The following is a 16,123-nucleotide window of genomic DNA, read 5'->3' as shown; positions in this document are numbered from 1 at the left end:
AATGCGCCACCAAGTGGTGGTCAACGTGAAAAAAACGTACGAGGGTCTGGGAAAAGTATATATATATATATATATATATATATATATATATATATATATATATATATATATATATATATATATACACACACAAAGAAATAAATAGGAAAATCTTATTTGTGTTAAGCAAAACACAACGTAGCTATGATCTGTTAATCTGAATGGAAATGTGTTATTGGTCCACAATTCTAGCTTGATGGGACATTTTAATTGATCATTTTTTATTGCAAAATACTTGACTATATTGGTTGATGTCCAAATGTATTTTTTGTATGCTTGTTTGCTTATTAATTTCATAATTTTACTTCTGTCGTGCACGTCCTACTGTGTTCAAATGTTCTCATTTTCTGGTTGCTCAGGAATACTTTGAAAAAAATAATCAAATAAATACTTTTGATGAGGTGTCCGGACCAATAAGCCCCTTTCTGTCAAGAGTGAGCTGTAACTTGTAGTCCAACTCGAGAGGCGTCAGCAGTGAGTCCGTTGTGCGGCAAAGCCACACTAATAGCCGTAAAAGAAGCCACACCAGCGGTCGCGGACTGATGACGCGGGTCGAAGAAAATGGAGAGGAAACACATGTCCGCTTTTGCGTTGTATCAAACGCTATCAACAGACGAGTCTCCGACTCGGCAGGTAATGTTATGTATTGTTGGAACAATGTGGTAGAAACGTATGTAAGTGCGTGTTGCTGTGCTATGTCGTGGACTCTCAGCTGCAGGAGGGACGGTGCAGGAGCTGGCACAGTCCCTCTGATAGTCAACATGCTACCTGCTCTTTATTTGTCCAGGCTAACTCTGCATCTATGTTCACTTTGTTTAGCCTTACGGTAACTTGTATGATGTTCTAGGTGGCAGATAAGAAGAAACGGAAAAAGGAGAATGGGGCCAATAAGGTCCACACAGTAAAAGATCAGTTCAAGCCTGAAAGGAAGACAAAGCGAAAGAAGCTGCTTAAGTCTCCACAAACAGATGAGAGCCTTATGGGATTTACAAAAGTAAGTTTGTATCTGCTGCAAAGATGAATGCAATGGGGGGTGTTTTCACATCCAAGATGTTATGATCTGTTAATCTGAGTGACCACTTTTGAATTGTGTCTCATAATTTGTTGTTTATTTTGATGCTAAAATTATGATATTGTTCAGTTATGGTTCATAGAGTCTCTATGCTTCTGATGCAGGACGAGGAGTGCGTAAATGGAGATGGCGAGGCGCTGGATGCTTTGCTGACCAACCTGGCAAAAGTCAACAACAGCAGGGAGCGAGCGAGCACGCTGTTCCAGTGGCTCATCAACCCCATTCCCGCCAAGTCCTTCTTCAGGTATGAATGGTTGTTGGTTGGGTTTTCTCAGTGCAGGCTGAAAATATAGATAAAATGGTGTAATCTTTTTCTTGGACAACTCACCCACTAATATTTTTCCTCTTTCTGAAGAGAAACGTGGGAGAAGAAGCCCATTCTTGTTCAACGTCAGAATTCAGATTATTACAGAGGACTATTTTCCACAGCTGAGTTTGATCGCATATTAAGACAGGTAAGGCTCTGAAACGTTACCTCCTTCCATTCTGACTTCATCCATTATTTCCACACCTGTGTTGGAATTTGTCAGCTATGTTATCTTCAAGCCAGAGCTTTTGGCACACCACCAAATTGTACACAGTTATTGTTAATGGAATTGATTAATGAAAGTTTAAAAATGATGAAGGTACTCTCCTTAATTTAATGTGGAAATGTTTTTCTTTTTTTGGAAACTAGTGATCCAAAGTATTTAGACTTACATAAACAATAGTTCGGTTTAGGTGTTTTATTAAAACTTGGACTTACTTTATTAGCAATTGATCCCTACCATTGGAGTCAGACAAAGTGATTTTGCTGAATGGTTAACATTAATGTTGGACACAGACTGATTATCAAGAGAACCTGCATCATCTTTGGGCTCATGTTTTAAATGAAGGAAACCCAATAGGAAGTATATAATATTGTTTTGAATTAAAAATGAGCTGCCTCATTTCTGTTGTGTATATTATGGTTTTATTTCCTTATTAGCACCTTTTTTATTGTTGCATTATGCTCTTCAATGTATAATGAGGATCTGTAATACTGAGCCACATGTCTGCGTTTGATTTCAGGAGGATGTTCAGTATGGAGTGAACCTGGACGTCACAAGCTACACGAATGGACAAAGGGAGACGCACAATCCTGAGGGGAGAGCTCTGCCGTTTACTGTGTGGGACTTGTATGGGGTGAGGCCATGCTGATGCAGGCAACAGATGTTTATACAGTATGCAAGTATTAGTAGGATTCTGTATTTTTACATTTCTTGTCATTGGACCCTTTGCAGCATGTTGGCTTCCTCTATTAGGGATCTTTTTAGTTTCTTCTCACTTTAAAATATCCAAGGATCACCTTCATTTAAAAGCAATTGGATGTATGTTTACGCATTAAGCAATACATTTATTTGATCTTTTTCTATTCTGCAAGCTAAAAGTAATTTGGCTTTCAGTGCCTTTAAAGTATCGGGGCACCATCTGCATGGCACACTAGTCGCAGAATTGTAATCATCATCGTATCGCCCTTTTGCAGAACGGCTGCTCCCTCCGCATGCTGAATCCCCAGGCTTTCTCTTCCACAGTGTGGAATGTGCTGTCTATCTTCCAAGAGCAGTTTGGCAGCATGGCAGGAGCCAACGTGTGAGTATTTTGGACAGTATTCGTTTTAAAATTTCATTTTGGATGCTATCGGTAACTATTCAATCTGTGTATTTCCCTTTTTAACCAGATACCTGACACCCCCTGGAACACAAGGATTTGCTCCACATTATGACGACATCGAGGCGTTTGTGGTTCAGCTTGAGGGGAAGAAACATTGGAGAGTGTACAACCCAAGGTGAGATACAGCAAGAAGCCTTTTAAAATTGTAATTCATCAACTAGTGAATCATTTCAACATTTTGGATGGAAGACCAGGTCATGTGCACTTTCTACCTAATCCAGTTTTCACATTTTACATTTACTCTACATAAACACTACATATTGTCCGAGTAGTTTGATAAAAAGTTAGTAAATAAGTGACTGATTGATTCCACTGAACACTGTTGTTTTTCTTTCTTTTTCATAGGACAGACGATGAGGTCTTGCCTGTGCATTCAAGTCGTGAGTAAAAAAAAACAAAAAACATTTGTGTAAATTTGGTTGGAAACAGAAGTTATGGTTGTATTTGTTCTGTATGTTTTTGGTGACGCACCTTTACACTGAGATGGGCAGCTAATTGCACAAAGGGGAAGGGAGTCGTACATACTCAAGGGTGCCCTCCCACGACCTCTTCAGAAAAAGTAGACGGCCGTCATTTCTCAACGGGACAGCTTTGCGTTTCATTCCAGCTAACTTTGATCAGAAAGAGATCGGGAAGCCGATCCTGGAAGTGGTGCTGGAGGCCGGAGATCTCCTTTACTTTCCCCGGGGATTCATCCACCAGGGCGACTGCCTCCCAGATGCTCACTCCCTCCACATTACCATCTCTTCCTATCAGAAGAACAGCTGGGGGGATCTGCTTCAGAAGGTGAAACTCTCGGATTAGAAACCTCCATGGTCCACAAAGGGCAGCATCAGATTAAGGGCACTTTGACTGATAACACATTACAGTGACTTAACACACTTCTTCTTGTTGAGCTGTTGTAACACATGTGCTGCACCAATCCATCAGAATACAATTAAAGGATAATTCTAATCATCTTTGTTGTGTAATATTTCAGTATACATTTTGGATAAGAGTACTGCAATAGAGGAACAATACAATTAACCACTTGAACTTGGTTTTTATGTTTTGTAGTTTTACATTCACCGAAGGTCTTTCCACTTTTAAACTACCCCTTTTTTCCCAGGTGGTTCCAGCAGCATTGGAAATAGCAATGGAGGAGGATGTGGAGTTCAGACAGGGCTTACCTTTGGATTACCTGATGTACATGGGAGTACAGAACTCTGACATGGTAGTTCATCAGTTATTTTGTATATATTGGTCACTTCTGGTCACCTTCATCATACCTGGATTTTCCTCAATTACCCACTAATGACTCAAAACCTTCTTATGCGTGTGTGTGTGTAGGATGACCCACGCAGGACCAAATTCTTTTCACGAATTGACTGTCTGATGAAGAAGCTAGCAACCTACTCCCCAGTCGATGCTGCCGTGGACCAGAAAGCCAGAAGCTTCCTCCACGACTGCCTCCCTCCCATGCTCACACCCGGTATATGGCACATACATCGGTTCTGAGAGAATAAATTCTCTTTCAGTTCACTTAATTCAGAAGAAATTGTACTGTCACATATCATTGAGAATTGTACATTGAGTTGGCCAGCCTGAGATGCACTCAGTAATGCTGCCGAGTCTAACGGGTTCATGCCATCTCCCACAGAGGAATTGTCCAGCAGTGTGCAAGGAGCAACTGTTAGATGGGAGCATGGGCAAGTCATGGATGTAGGAGCACAAATCACTACCCAGACCCGAGTCCGAGTCCTCCGTGCTGGATGTGCCAGGTAATACAACTTTTTATTGCACTTCAAATAATGGTTACACCAAGCAGGTTTGGACTATTAAAAATGTGGAGTAAAGTGTCATCGACTGTATGTTGTTAAGAACACCTGATTCAATGATTCATTAAAGCAGAAATGTAAAAAAAATACAAATTGTCAATGATACCCCCTCCCACCCCTCAGGTTATGCAGTGACGGAGAAGCTGTTAATCTTTACTACATAACAGAAAACTCCAGAGTTTACCACAAAGAGGAGCTCAAGAGTTTCGAAGTAAAAGCTGAGGTAGGTTGGGGAGGTGTTTGTACATCGTGTTTTGTATTTAGTTTCCAAATGATGTTGTCACAGACTAATAATTGTCTTTCTTTCAGCACACCGATGCCATTGAGTTTCTGATCCATTCATATCCCAAATTTGTGACCGTAGGAAGTTTCCCATGTGATTCTGCGAAGGACAGGGTATGTTGTTTTAAATGCTGAACTGTGACGCTACTGCATGATCGGGGATGTATGTGGTGGCCGGGTTTTAGAAGGGGTCTTTCATTTGACTGATAAAAAAAAAAGTCATTCCTATCCCTTTCGTAAATGTCCATGGGCTGATAAAAAGTCCCATTTTAGATAGATATGCATTCTTAATTATTATGAGCCTCTGTTTGTTTAATAAGCTGTTTGAGTTGGTCATGGGTTTTTTTATTTTTTTTTTATCCCCAGATCGCTTTGGCTGAGTTGCTCTTTGAGAGGGGGATTATCCACACTGCAGAACATCTTTAGTGGCCACAAATTCTTCAGTTATGCTGACTGCATGAATAGATTGCCTCAGTACAATATCATGCAAACCACTTCTTTCCCCAAGTAGTCTTCATTAGCTCGACTGTACTATTCATGCTGACAACCCATTAATGAAGTTTCTCTCTGTTTAGATTTAAATAAACCTGTTTTCTAAAAAAATGAAATGGTGTAATGTGTTATGCAATTGCAATCACCAGCAAGTCCCACATTATTTTGATGAGAAAGGGCATGTTTATTTGTTGATAAAACTGAAATGCACAGTTACAGTCTTCATAAATATTCTGCTTTGAGGGACACCCATCATTCATTCACACCACAGATGACAGGACGCATTATCCAGGTAAGGGCAGTCTACTTCCAGGTCACCGTTTCACCAGGCTTCAGCTCTCTAAAGAGAACAAAAGTCAGAAAGTTGCATACGCTTTTACCCAGAGAAACACCGCCATTAGATGACTGGTTTAATGTCAGGCAAGTTTTAGAAATGCTTATCAAACCATTTTGAAAAAGTTAATTGTACTCATTGTATGTAATAAGTGCTATGGCAAATGTATATGGTAAAACGCATACAACTAGAGTCTGTTGGGAGCCATCTCATGTTTGTGGGTTAAGTAATTAAACTGTAGCTCTACTGTACTCATAGCTGGTGAGTGATGCAACACTAACTATATGGTTTCCCTTTTAATCACTGAGCATGCTGCTTACTTAGTCATAGTATTTAATATAAAGTAGAGGTGAGTGGGTAAGCAGTAGCAAGAATCATGTTCCCACAACTTCAAAATAAATGTGACTGGATCTTTAATCCACTGAAAGCCCAGGGGGACCTGTTAACTTTATGACAGAGTGGGAATATTACTTTTCATTCTTACCTGCTGAACAAAGCACTTTTGTTCCTGAAAGCTGTCAGCTTCGAGTCCTGTTGTTTATCAAAGTACCATCCGATCACAAAGCCCATGGGCACCAATATGTTCACCCAATGGTCACGAGCAAGTGCCAAAAAGTTGACCATGGTTCCTGCAGAAATATGCAGAAAACTGATTTTAGACCCCAATCAAAAACAGTTATGCTTACATTTGCAGTCTAATGGTAATTAATTAGCCCATTAGAACAAACCACTGTAAGTTGTGCACAGTAAGGAATACTGACACTCATTACAAAATGTACTATCATATTTCATGAAAAACAAAAGCAATATCCAATAGAAGGACTTTGTCTAGAGTAAAACTAACACATTATCAAGTTGAGGTAATTAATAGGTAACTCAAATGAATAGCGACATTTTTTCCCATTTGAGGAACTAGGCAGGAGACAGGAGACCTCTTGTTTTAGGGTCGACACCGATCCGTTTTAGGTTTTAAATGCATAAAAGAACCACATAAAATGTGTTTATTGCATCGAGGCTATTTGACTTTGTCAGAAACCTCTATTCCAACAAAATAAAAAATGTTTCACCAAATTATAAAATGCTCTGGTGGAAATTATGACCTTTGTCTTGTTAGAGTCGGTTTTGACCTAGTTATAAAAAATAAGATTTGTTTAATTTGTTTTTTTTTTAATCTTCAAATCTATATTTTGTGTTATGACTTGTTCTGCTTTTCATTTTGATTTGTAAATATATATATGGGTAGAAATTAAAATTATGAAATAACTAAAACAAATATATTTAAGAGTTTCTAATACGCTTCAGTAATAGGCAGGTAATACAACAACCTTTTATTTATTTTTATGATTCTCTTGACGTTCATTTTACCTTTTTTTCAATTTAGATTTCAATCTGATTTAAGACATGGGTCAAAACCAACCAGTTAACACAAGAGATGGCAATATAAAGCTAATAAAGAGGAAAGTTAAGAAGGCCATCTTTATTTACAGGAACGCCACAGCATGTGTTACACTAAAGCTACTGCAAAAATAAAGCTGACTGCACGTGTGTCTGATTTTAAATTGACAGGATAGCACAACAAAAACTGACAAATCACAATATTTGGTAACTTGTAAACGATTGTTTTTAGCTTTTGGACGACCTCATGGACACTATTTGGACTTTGTGCTGACAGAAACATAATGGAGCGTGTTTAGTAATTTCATTGTTGCTACTGTTTGTCAGCCAATTTATCGGTGTGGGGTGAAGGTATTTTCTAAACCTCATTTAGTAACGTTAAGCACAGCAATTAGCGTTAGCTATTTAGCTAATCGGTTAGCGAGCTGGCATTAGCTATGTGTGTCAGGTTTTCGCTGAAAATGGTATCGCTCGCAATTGCATTGTGTTTAGCAAAAATCAACATGTTACAATACAATTACTCAAATGTCAAAGATGCACAACGAATATATGAAACATTACCTTCTGTTTACAACAAGCCGAATCCTCAAGCTTTAGCTCCTCACTCACTCGGCAGAGGACATTGGACTCTACCAACTGTAGAAATGCAAAGGTGTAATTTTAACTAGAAAGAGAAAGGTATTACCATAGTCAATCTTTTCATGGGTCACAAGAATGATAATAAACATATAAATTAAACGGATTATCGCACAGTTATTAAAATATACTACGATAAAAATGTGTATTTGGTGTCTAGTCGTAAACATATTGTTTGCATTGCCACCGCCACACTTGGTACGGTCTTTTGACCTTTCACACATGATGCAGCGGTAAACATGTCCGCTCGTCAAGTGTGTCCTGTAAACGCGAGCCAAAATGTCTTAATGTTGGACATCTAGAACATTTACCAATAGTGTTTCTATATCAACGGAAGAAAATTATATGATCTAATATTTAGTGGTACGTTGCACCTTCCTTGACCAACGTTACTTAACGTTACATCCAAACGCTAAGTGTAGCTACCATGCTACATCGACTGCCGGGGCTAACAGCTACTTTGTTAACGTTGCTAGTAAACACGCTGTAGCTAGCAACCACACCGCTTTATTTGTATAATATACTTGTAACTAACCGACGGCTCAACAAGCCACCCACATATTTAACAACCACTCAAGTGTCTATTTTTGTAGATTACATTGATTGAACTGAATGAATGCTCATTCGTAATCAAATTGCACAGATCCACACCACTTCACGGAGATCGTTTTGTTTATTAGGATGGGTGTCGTGTGGTAAGCATGACCGCCTACTAACCTAATTCTACTTTCAGCGTGACAACTGAGGAAACATGACTTCCATTATCAAACTGACAGCCGTATCAGGGGTTCAGGAGGAGTCGGCCCTCTGTTACTTGCTGCAGGTGGATGAATTCCGCTTCCTCCTGGACTGTGGCTGGGATGAGAACTTCTCGATGGAACACATCGATGCCATGAAACGGTAATTGTGGTATCGGTCTTCTGATTCCATCACTTCCCTCTTCTGTTTGCAAATTCAAACAAGTGTGTGATGTCCGCTTTCCCCTCCAGATATGTTCATCAGGTCGATGCTGTGCTCCTCTCCCACCCTGACCCCATACACCTTGGAGCTCTGCCATATGCAGTGGGGAAACTGGGTCTAAACTGCACGATTTATGCTACAATTCCTGTCTACAAGATGGGTCAGATGTTCATGTATGATCTATATCAGGTATGAAGGGGGTGTGGCAAATGTATTGTATCAGTGGTTAATTGCATGATTGCCAGTGATTCCCTAATCATTTTGTTCTTTCCACTTAGTCTCGAAATAACAGTGAAGATTTCAAACTGTTCACCCTCGATGATGTGGACTGTGCTTTTGATAAAATCCAACAGCTGAAATACTCTCAGATTGTCAATTTGAAAGGTGAGTTAGTTGCAGACCTGTTCAGGACGGGAGTCACCACTGTTTATGTATCACAGACACCCAAGTGTTTAACATTTTTCTTTCTACCTGACAGGGAAAGGACATGGTCTTTCCATCACTCCACTTCCAGCCGGTCACATGATTGGAGGTACTATTTGGAAAATTGTAAAGGATGGCGAGGAGGAGATTATTTATGCTGTGGACTTCAACCACAAGAGAGAAATGTGAGCACACAAAACATTGATATAAAATGAGAGTATTTTTTTAGTTTGTCTGTTAGCTCATGCCCTTGTTTCTCTATTCTAGACACCTCAACGGCTGCCTGTTGGAGAGTATTAGTCGTCCATCTTTACTTATCACAGACTCCTTCAATGCTACATATGTACAGCCACGTCGCAAACAGAGGGATGAGCTGCTCCTTAGTAAGTAATCTTCACAAGAATTTGAAGTACTAATATATGTATTTAACACTATTTTTATCTAATTGAATTAATTATAGTTTAAGAAGTATTGCAATTATATTATAACATGTCTCATAGTGAAACAAAATTACCATGTAATAATGCATTTAATTCAAATGAACAATTCTGTTGAACAAGGATTAAACTGCATTTAGCAAACGGCAGATTTTTCATTTATATTATTATTTTATTTTCTTCTCACTCCCTCTAGAGGACTGAGAAGAAATTGAATATGTTTAAAATGGGATGATTTTTGTTTGGTTTCTTGTTTTACTCAGCCAATGTAATGGAGACCCTTCGCGGTGACGGAAATGTCCTTATTGCCGTGGACACAGCTGGGCGCGTGTTGGAGCTGGCTCAGCTCTTGGACCAGATTTGGAGGACAAAAGATGCTGGGCTGGGAGCCTACCCACTAGCTCTGCTGAACAATGTCAGCTACAATGTGGTGGAGTTCTCAAAGTCCCAGGTATCAATCAGCGGTTATCACTTTAGAGGATATTGTACTATTCCTTCCATGTGACTTTACCAGGATAGTTCAGATTCTAAATCAATTTACCTGCCAAATACAACAAATGTACACAATTACATGAACTTAATCCACTTTCTTTCTAAAGGTGGAGTGGATGAGCGATAAGCTCATGAGGTGCTTTGAAGACAAGAGAAACAACCCCTTCCAGTTCCGCCACTTGACCCTGTGCCACAGTCTGGCAGACCTGGCGCGGGTGCCCAGTCCCAAGGTGGTGCTTTGCAGCCAACCAGACCTTGAGTCAGGCTTTTCCAGAGAACTCTTCATTCAGTGGTGCCAAGACGCCAAAAACTCTGTCATTCTGACCTACCGCACTACACCTGGAACGCTGGCCCGCTATCTCATTGACAATCCTGGAGAGAAGATGTTGGATCTGGAGGTGAGACCGGCAGAGGGTTTTCAGATTGTCTCTTCACGCAGCTTTTTCCCCTCAAGAAGCTCTGTTCTCTCACATTCTGACCTATCATATGCACCAGATCCATCTTTCACTCTTCTCGTTATGACAGGTGAGGAAAAGAGTGAAGCTCGAAGGCAAGGAGCTGGAAGAATTCCTTGAAAAGGACAAAGTTAAGAAAGAAGCAGCCAAAAAACTGGAACAAGAAAAAGAGTAAGTAGAAATTGACATGTGTTGAATCAGTGCTCGAGGGTTAGATGTCTCTTTTTAATGATGCTTTATCTGGTGGTGTAACAAAACATTTAATTCATACAATTATACAGTCTTTTAACAGCTAAAACAGGAAATCATTTTAAAAAGCCAGCAGAAATGCAAATGGTGCTCCAGATTGCACATTTTAAAAAGAGGCTATTTGAATGGAAATCTGTAAATGGGAGATGAGTCAGAACCCTTTAAGGCAACATTTATACTCAACTGAGCAAAAATGTGTTGCATGTCGGTTGAAAAACAAAACAAATGTGTATTTTATGCACTTGCAGAGTGGATGTTGACTCAAGTGACGAGAGCGATATGGACGATGATCTGGATCAGCCAACTGTTGTTAAAACTAAACACCACGACCTGATGATGAAGAGCGAGGGGAGCCGCAAAGGCAGCTTCTTCAAACAAGCAAAAAAGTCTTATCCAATGTTCCCCACACACGAGGAGAGAATCAAATGGGACGAGTATGGGGAAATCATCAGGTGCAATTTTTTAATACACGTCGGATTACACAAATATGCATACAGAGTATTTACTCCATCATCAATAAGCCATTATTGTTCTTTCACAGGCTAGAAGACTTCCTGGTTCCTGAACTGCAATCCACAGAGGAGGAGAAAAGCAAAATGGAATCCGGGTTGACCAACGGGGATGAGCCGATGGACCAGGATCTCTCTGTTGTTCCCACCAAATGCGTCTCCAGTATAGAAAATCTTGAAATCAGGTCAGTGGTACTTTAAATGCGTTTGCCTCTGTGACAAGAACTCTGCTGGTTTTAGTTCCCAATATGTCTCATCTCAAGTCTTTTAAGAAATCTTATCTGTGAGGATATAAAACAATGTTTGATGATTCAGCTGAATTAAAGAGCTTTGTGCTAACTTAATTCTTCTCCAGAGCGAGGATAATGTACATAGACTACGAAGGTCGCTCTGACGGCGACTCCATCAAGAAGATTATCAATCAGATGAAGCCCAGACAGCTGGTGATCGTTCGTGGGCCACCAGAAGCCAGTCTCGACCTGGCTGAGTCCTGCAAGGCTTTCAGCAAGGACATCAAGGTCTACACACCCAAACTGCAGGAGACCATAGACGCCACCAGTGAAACGCACATCTACCAGGTCAGCCTCAGTAAAAGCCTGCTTTTTAATTAGTGAATATGGTTGCCTATTTTTGATGATTAGATTTACAGAATAGTTGTATCTAGGTCTATCATGTATCCTTAAATGTGTTTAATAGATTCATGAAGCTTGAAATATTCTGCTGTGAAATAGTAAAACCTGAAAAAACTTTCCACGGAACATTTTTTAGTATTTTACAACTGATTGGTAATTGAGGCGAGCAGTTTTTTCTCTTTCTTTTTAAAAGCAAAGCATAGAAGCACCCTTCCATGACGGGGTAACGTCTTCATCTTGTCTCATCTTCTCGCGGTACAGGTGCGGTTGAAAGACTCCTTGGTGAGCTCCCTGCAGTTCTGCAAGGCCAAAGACACGGAGCTCGCCTGGATCGATGGCGTGCTGGACATGCGCGTGGTGAAGGTGGACACGGGCGTGATGCTGGAGGAGGGTGTGAAAGAGGAGGCGGAGGACGGCGAGGTGGCCATGGAAGTCGCTCCTGAACTTGACATTGACCAAAACGCCACGGCAGTGGCGGCACAGAGAGCCATTAAGAATCTGTTTGGGGAGGACGAGAAGGAGGTGTCTGAAGAGAGCGATGTCATTCCCACGCTGGAGCCACTGCCTCCACAAGAGGTAAGGCAGGGAACACACACAACGTTTTTGAAACAATCCATCATTATTTCTGAATGAGTTATGGGGTTTTGGGATATGTGTGAACATTTTAGTGAACAATAAATTGATTTTCGACTGAAAAATACCTCAAATACCTAAAAATTCTGTTCCCTGTCCCTGATTAACAAATTCATAATGGATTCGTATGTAAAGATTTTAATTTCTATGGTTTAAGTTTTGGTCAAACAAAGTCTCCAACTTCACTGAGAAGCACATTCCCCTTGAATGACAGACTGGTGTTAGTTATTTGACCATGACTGTCTTCCACACTAGTTGTGCTGTCACAAATCACGCTCGTATTTATCTCGAAGGTGAGCCCTCCCGTTCAGCACATAAATGTGAAAACAGCTTTCTCTTGTCAAACTCTGCATATACATCATCAGCATATACATCATTCTACTGAGCGAAGGGCAAGCATCTAAATGAAGCAACAATGAACAAAGCGTGCAGCCTCATTTCAAGAGTCTTCACAGTCATGCAAATTACTAACGGTGAACGAAATAGTGCAAGCAACAGATACATTTTAGGCTCCATAATCTGCTACAGCCAGTGGACTTTTTTTTTCATGTCACTCCATGTTGTCAGGAAAGAGGTTGCCAGACAGTTTCCCCAAGGTGAGTCGCAGAGAAGAGCAGTCAACAGATACCCATTAGGTCTGATGGAGAAGGCATAACACAGTTCCACTATTATGTGTCCACAAGGACATTTTAGCAATTCAGAAAGCCCTCAGACTAATCGCCGCTCTTTTTCTTGTGCTCCCTCCAGATTGCTGGACATCAGTCGGTGTTCATCAACGAGCCTCGCCTTTCCGACTTTAAGCAGATCCTGCTGAGAGAGGGCATCCAGGCCGAGTTTGTTGGAGGAGTGCTGGTATGCAACAACATGGTGGCCGTCCGCAGGGTGAGTTGTCCTCCCCATTAAGGTCTATGTGCAAAGGAGTTGCATAGTTCATATATAGCCAGAGTTTTAATGAAACTAAAAGCATGAGAATGTAAGGACCTGTGCAAAACACTTAAAATAATTAAGTATCCATCAAATTGAACTTAAAAGGCCTTTTTGGCTTACCACAAAAAATCCATCCTCTCATATATTCTATCTGTAACCTTCAGTAACATTTATTATACCCTTCAAAGTACAGTCAACACAGCAGCATAGTATATACACAGTAACATTGTACAGTAAATACAGCAGCATAGTGTATTTAGTTATATAGTACAATAAATTCAGCAGCTGAATCGAGAGAAACATGGGCAGATGGTGTGTTATTGGCAGTGAACCAAAATCTAAATTTCACAAAACCTGTCAAGGTAACTGTCTTAAAAATGACCCCAAAAAAGTGTGGTTCTTTAGGGTTTATTTCAGGGTTTGGCAACGTTTGGTACAAGCGGCACCATTGACGCACGGTAGCTCATCTTGTGGCACACTAGCAATAAGTATGCATGAGAGTTTTTTGGAAACGTTGAAGTGCCCTCTCATCCGCATGCCAAATCACTTCTTTCACAGCCGTTGGCAGCTGCGCATCCTGTCATTTGTGGTAGTTTCATTGATTTCTGTCCCCACCCACATTACACAACGACCCATGCTTCCTACTCTGCCTTTGATCGGCGAGTACTCGTTGCGTTCTTCGTAGGATTTATTGCTGATGAACAAGATAGTGGAAGGGTTGTTGGGGTTAATTTCAATGCAGATGTGGATGTTTTTATGATGGTAGCTTTTATCATGCTCTCATATATAATGTTAATGTCCTAATTATGAGATTTTCCTTTTTTTTTCAACGTAATGCACCTTGCCTATATGGATGGATTAGAATTACACATCTGTTGGAGATTTAAATTGTGACGCAGTGTCATGATTAAACTTCTGAATCGTGTGGCACACTGATTAACTGATTAAAAACATTTTTAAATGGAACATCATAGCATAAAGGTTGCCAACCCCGGCTTAGGTTAAGGCTTATTTACTTACACCCTATGAGATAATTTACCAGTGTTGAACAAAACATTTACCATTTAACACCAGAAACAAAAACAGGCGGTTAAAGGAGGCACATGAATACATCTCACCTCAGGAGAAACCCGCAAAAAGGAAAAGAAAAAGTCTGAGTGATTCAGGATACCAACAACAAAATGCATAATTGACAAAAACTTAAAATAGACACAACCCAGAATATGAGATCAAAGAGAACTGAGACTTTTAAAGGCGTGTGTTCTTGTGCTATTTTAAAAGCGACAACTTGAAGTGAATCGCTTCATTAGAAAGTCTGTGGGAATGAATTGGACATATATTTATTTTAGAGGTCAGCAGTGGGCTGTACAGTGCTTGTACGTCTAAAGTGTTAATGAGTGGACCCATATGACCTGCGCATCTTTCTACAGACGGAGGCCGGGCGCATTGGCCTGGAAGGCTGCCTGTGTGACGACTACTACAAGATCCGGGAGCTGCTGTATCAGCAGTACGCCGTGGTATAGCAGCAGCAGCAGGAGGAAGAGGAGGAGGAGGAGGAGGAGGAGGAGGAGGACACACTGCAGAAGAGCATACAGCGACAATACAGAGACAATCCTTTACCCAGAGGAGAAGACTCTGCCTCATGGGCAGCTCCAGCTGTTTCACTGCAAACCCAGTTGTACATTTTCCCTTTTTTATAGTTTTCCAGATATGGATTTTTTTATTTTATTTTATTTGATAGTTCCACGCAGCGTGAGACAGATGTTTTCTCTGGACTGACCTGTTTGTGTGTAAAAAGATACTACAACTCCTCCCTCTGTACAGTAACATCCTAAAGCACTGGATGGACTAATGGATGTGTTTCCCCCTTATTCTGTCATTAAATACTTTTTTTTTTTCCAAATATGCTTCGTCTCAGATGTATATTATAAATAGGTATCTAATCTTTTTGAGTAAAATATGAGTGAAGCATCACAAATCAAAAGTTGAGATAATTGAGATGTTGGACACTTATGACATCGTAATTTTCGCACTAGGACTGACATGTGTCGAGTCACTCAACTGTGGTTTTCCAATCCATCCGTAAAGGGATGTCCTTGTCAAGGACTACTTTCATAGTTGGAATTTTTGAGATCACTATGTGGTGGATATAGTTCACACCTGATTTCTACAGTAAATCCTTGGTCTTGTATATTATATATTAGTATTCTTTAAGCATATATATTCAGGTTAACAGGAATGTTTGGTCATTTTAGATATTCTTGTGCCACATTGAAAGGTGTTTCCCTGTGTTTTTATTATTGCACTTCTTTGAAGCGGGGCCCAGTGAGAGACCGACCAGAAGCAGAGGCCAGGTGTTTAGGTCAATTACTAAAAAATGCTGGATCCTACGCTTCCCAAAATGCAATTCGATAGCAGCTTTCATTTAGTCATTCCCGTCTAATAAACACCCAAACATCCAGCTTGTGAGGCAGGATGCGTTCTAAGATTTGATGTCTCACGACTAAACTAAACTAACCCTGATGACATCATCAGAGTCATTTTCTCAAAAATGAAAACAATTCCTCCAGAGCCACAGGGTGCAACTGTCGGCCTAAGAGGCTAACTAGTCCTCATGACAAGTAAACCGATGTTCACGTGTAAAATC

At 40.3% G+C, this 16,123-nt stretch overlaps 3 protein-coding genes across 4 annotated transcripts; 2 read left to right on the top strand and 1 right to left on the bottom strand.

The window, feature by feature from the left end:
* Positions 1-570: 570 nt before the first annotated feature.
* Positions 571-5,510, top strand: riox1 (ribosomal oxygenase 1). Its single transcript, XM_068577171.1, has 15 exons — positions 571-672; positions 887-1,033; positions 1,216-1,355; positions 1,467-1,566; positions 2,162-2,275; positions 2,616-2,722; positions 2,811-2,918; positions 3,149-3,183; positions 3,411-3,589; positions 3,912-4,016; positions 4,133-4,274; positions 4,443-4,563; positions 4,744-4,843; positions 4,930-5,016; positions 5,269-5,510. The coding sequence occupies exons 1-15, from the start codon at positions 601-603 to the stop codon at positions 5,326-5,328; spliced, it is 1,617 nt and encodes a 538-aa protein (XP_068433272.1). The 5' UTR covers positions 571-600; the 3' UTR covers positions 5,329-5,510.
* Positions 5,511-5,554: 44 nt separating this feature from the next.
* LOC137785856 (NADH dehydrogenase [ubiquinone] 1 beta subcomplex subunit 1) lies at positions 5,555-7,802 on the bottom strand. The gene is made up of 3 exons (XM_068577395.1): positions 7,685-7,802; positions 6,213-6,357; positions 5,555-5,734 (listed from the first exon to the last, which is right to left on the bottom strand). The coding sequence occupies exons 2-3, from the start codon at positions 6,350-6,352 to the stop codon at positions 5,698-5,700; spliced, it is 177 nt and encodes a 58-aa protein (XP_068433496.1). The 5' UTR covers positions 6,353-6,357; positions 7,685-7,802; the 3' UTR covers positions 5,555-5,697.
* Positions 7,803-7,985: 183 nt separating this feature from the next.
* Positions 7,986-15,379, top strand: cpsf2 (cleavage and polyadenylation specific factor 2). Of its 2 annotated transcripts, none has more exons than XM_068577756.1 (15): positions 7,986-8,122; positions 8,493-8,659; positions 8,749-8,908; positions 8,998-9,103; positions 9,198-9,327; positions 9,410-9,525; positions 9,843-10,030; positions 10,179-10,469; positions 10,597-10,697; positions 11,024-11,227; positions 11,317-11,469; positions 11,640-11,862; positions 12,178-12,492; positions 13,297-13,431; positions 14,907-15,379. In XM_068577756.1, exons 2-15 carry the CDS (start codon positions 8,511-8,513, stop codon positions 14,997-14,999), a joined length of 2,364 nt encoding a protein of 787 aa, XP_068433857.1. In that variant the 5' UTR covers positions 7,986-8,122; positions 8,493-8,510; the 3' UTR covers positions 15,000-15,379. The 2 variants fall into 2 exon arrangements, with proteins under 2 accessions (XP_068433857.1, XP_068433855.1); XM_068577754.1 differs by lacking the exon at positions 7,986-8,122 and adding an exon at positions 8,268-8,454 and having other exon boundaries at positions 8,536-8,659.
* The last annotated feature ends 744 nt before the right edge of the window (positions 15,380-16,123 follow it).

The sequence above is a fragment of the Clinocottus analis genome, unplaced genomic scaffold, assembly GCF_023055335.1.
Source record: "Clinocottus analis isolate CAN_PGR_092001 unplaced genomic scaffold, fCliAna1.0.p SCAF_15, whole genome shotgun sequence".
NCBI lineage: Eukaryota > Metazoa > Chordata > Actinopteri > Perciformes > Cottidae > Clinocottus > Clinocottus analis.
This window is presented reverse-complemented; position numbering and strand designations above follow the sequence as displayed.

Coding starts and splice junctions, on each gene's coding strand:
- riox1 (XM_068577171.1), top strand. CDS start 601: ATGGAGAGGAAACACATGTCCGCTTTTGCGTTGTATCAAACGCTATCA. Junction 1,034..1,215: donor GCCTTATGGGATTTACAAAA/GTAAGTTTGTAT, acceptor CTTCTGATGCAG/GACGAGGAGTGCGTAAATGG. Junction 5,017..5,268: donor GTGATTCTGCGAAGGACAGG/GTATGTTGTTTT, acceptor TTTTATCCCCAG/ATCGCTTTGGCTGAGTTGCT.
- LOC137785856 (XM_068577395.1), bottom strand. CDS start 6,352: ATGGTCAACTTTTTGGCACTTGCTCGTGACCATTGGGTGAACATATTG. Junction 5,735..6,212: donor AAAAGTGCTTTGTTCAGCAG/GTAAGAATGAAA, acceptor TGTTCTCTTTAG/AGAGCTGAAGCCTGGTGAAA.
- cpsf2 (XM_068577754.1), top strand. CDS start 8,376: ATGCTCATTCGTAATCAAATTGCACAGATCCACACCACTTCACGGAGA. Junction 10,031..10,178: donor TGGAGTTCTCAAAGTCCCAG/GTATCAATCAGC, acceptor TTCTTTCTAAAG/GTGGAGTGGATGAGCGATAA. Junction 11,863..12,177: donor GTGAAACGCACATCTACCAG/GTCAGCCTCAGT, acceptor CTCGCGGTACAG/GTGCGGTTGAAAGACTCCTT.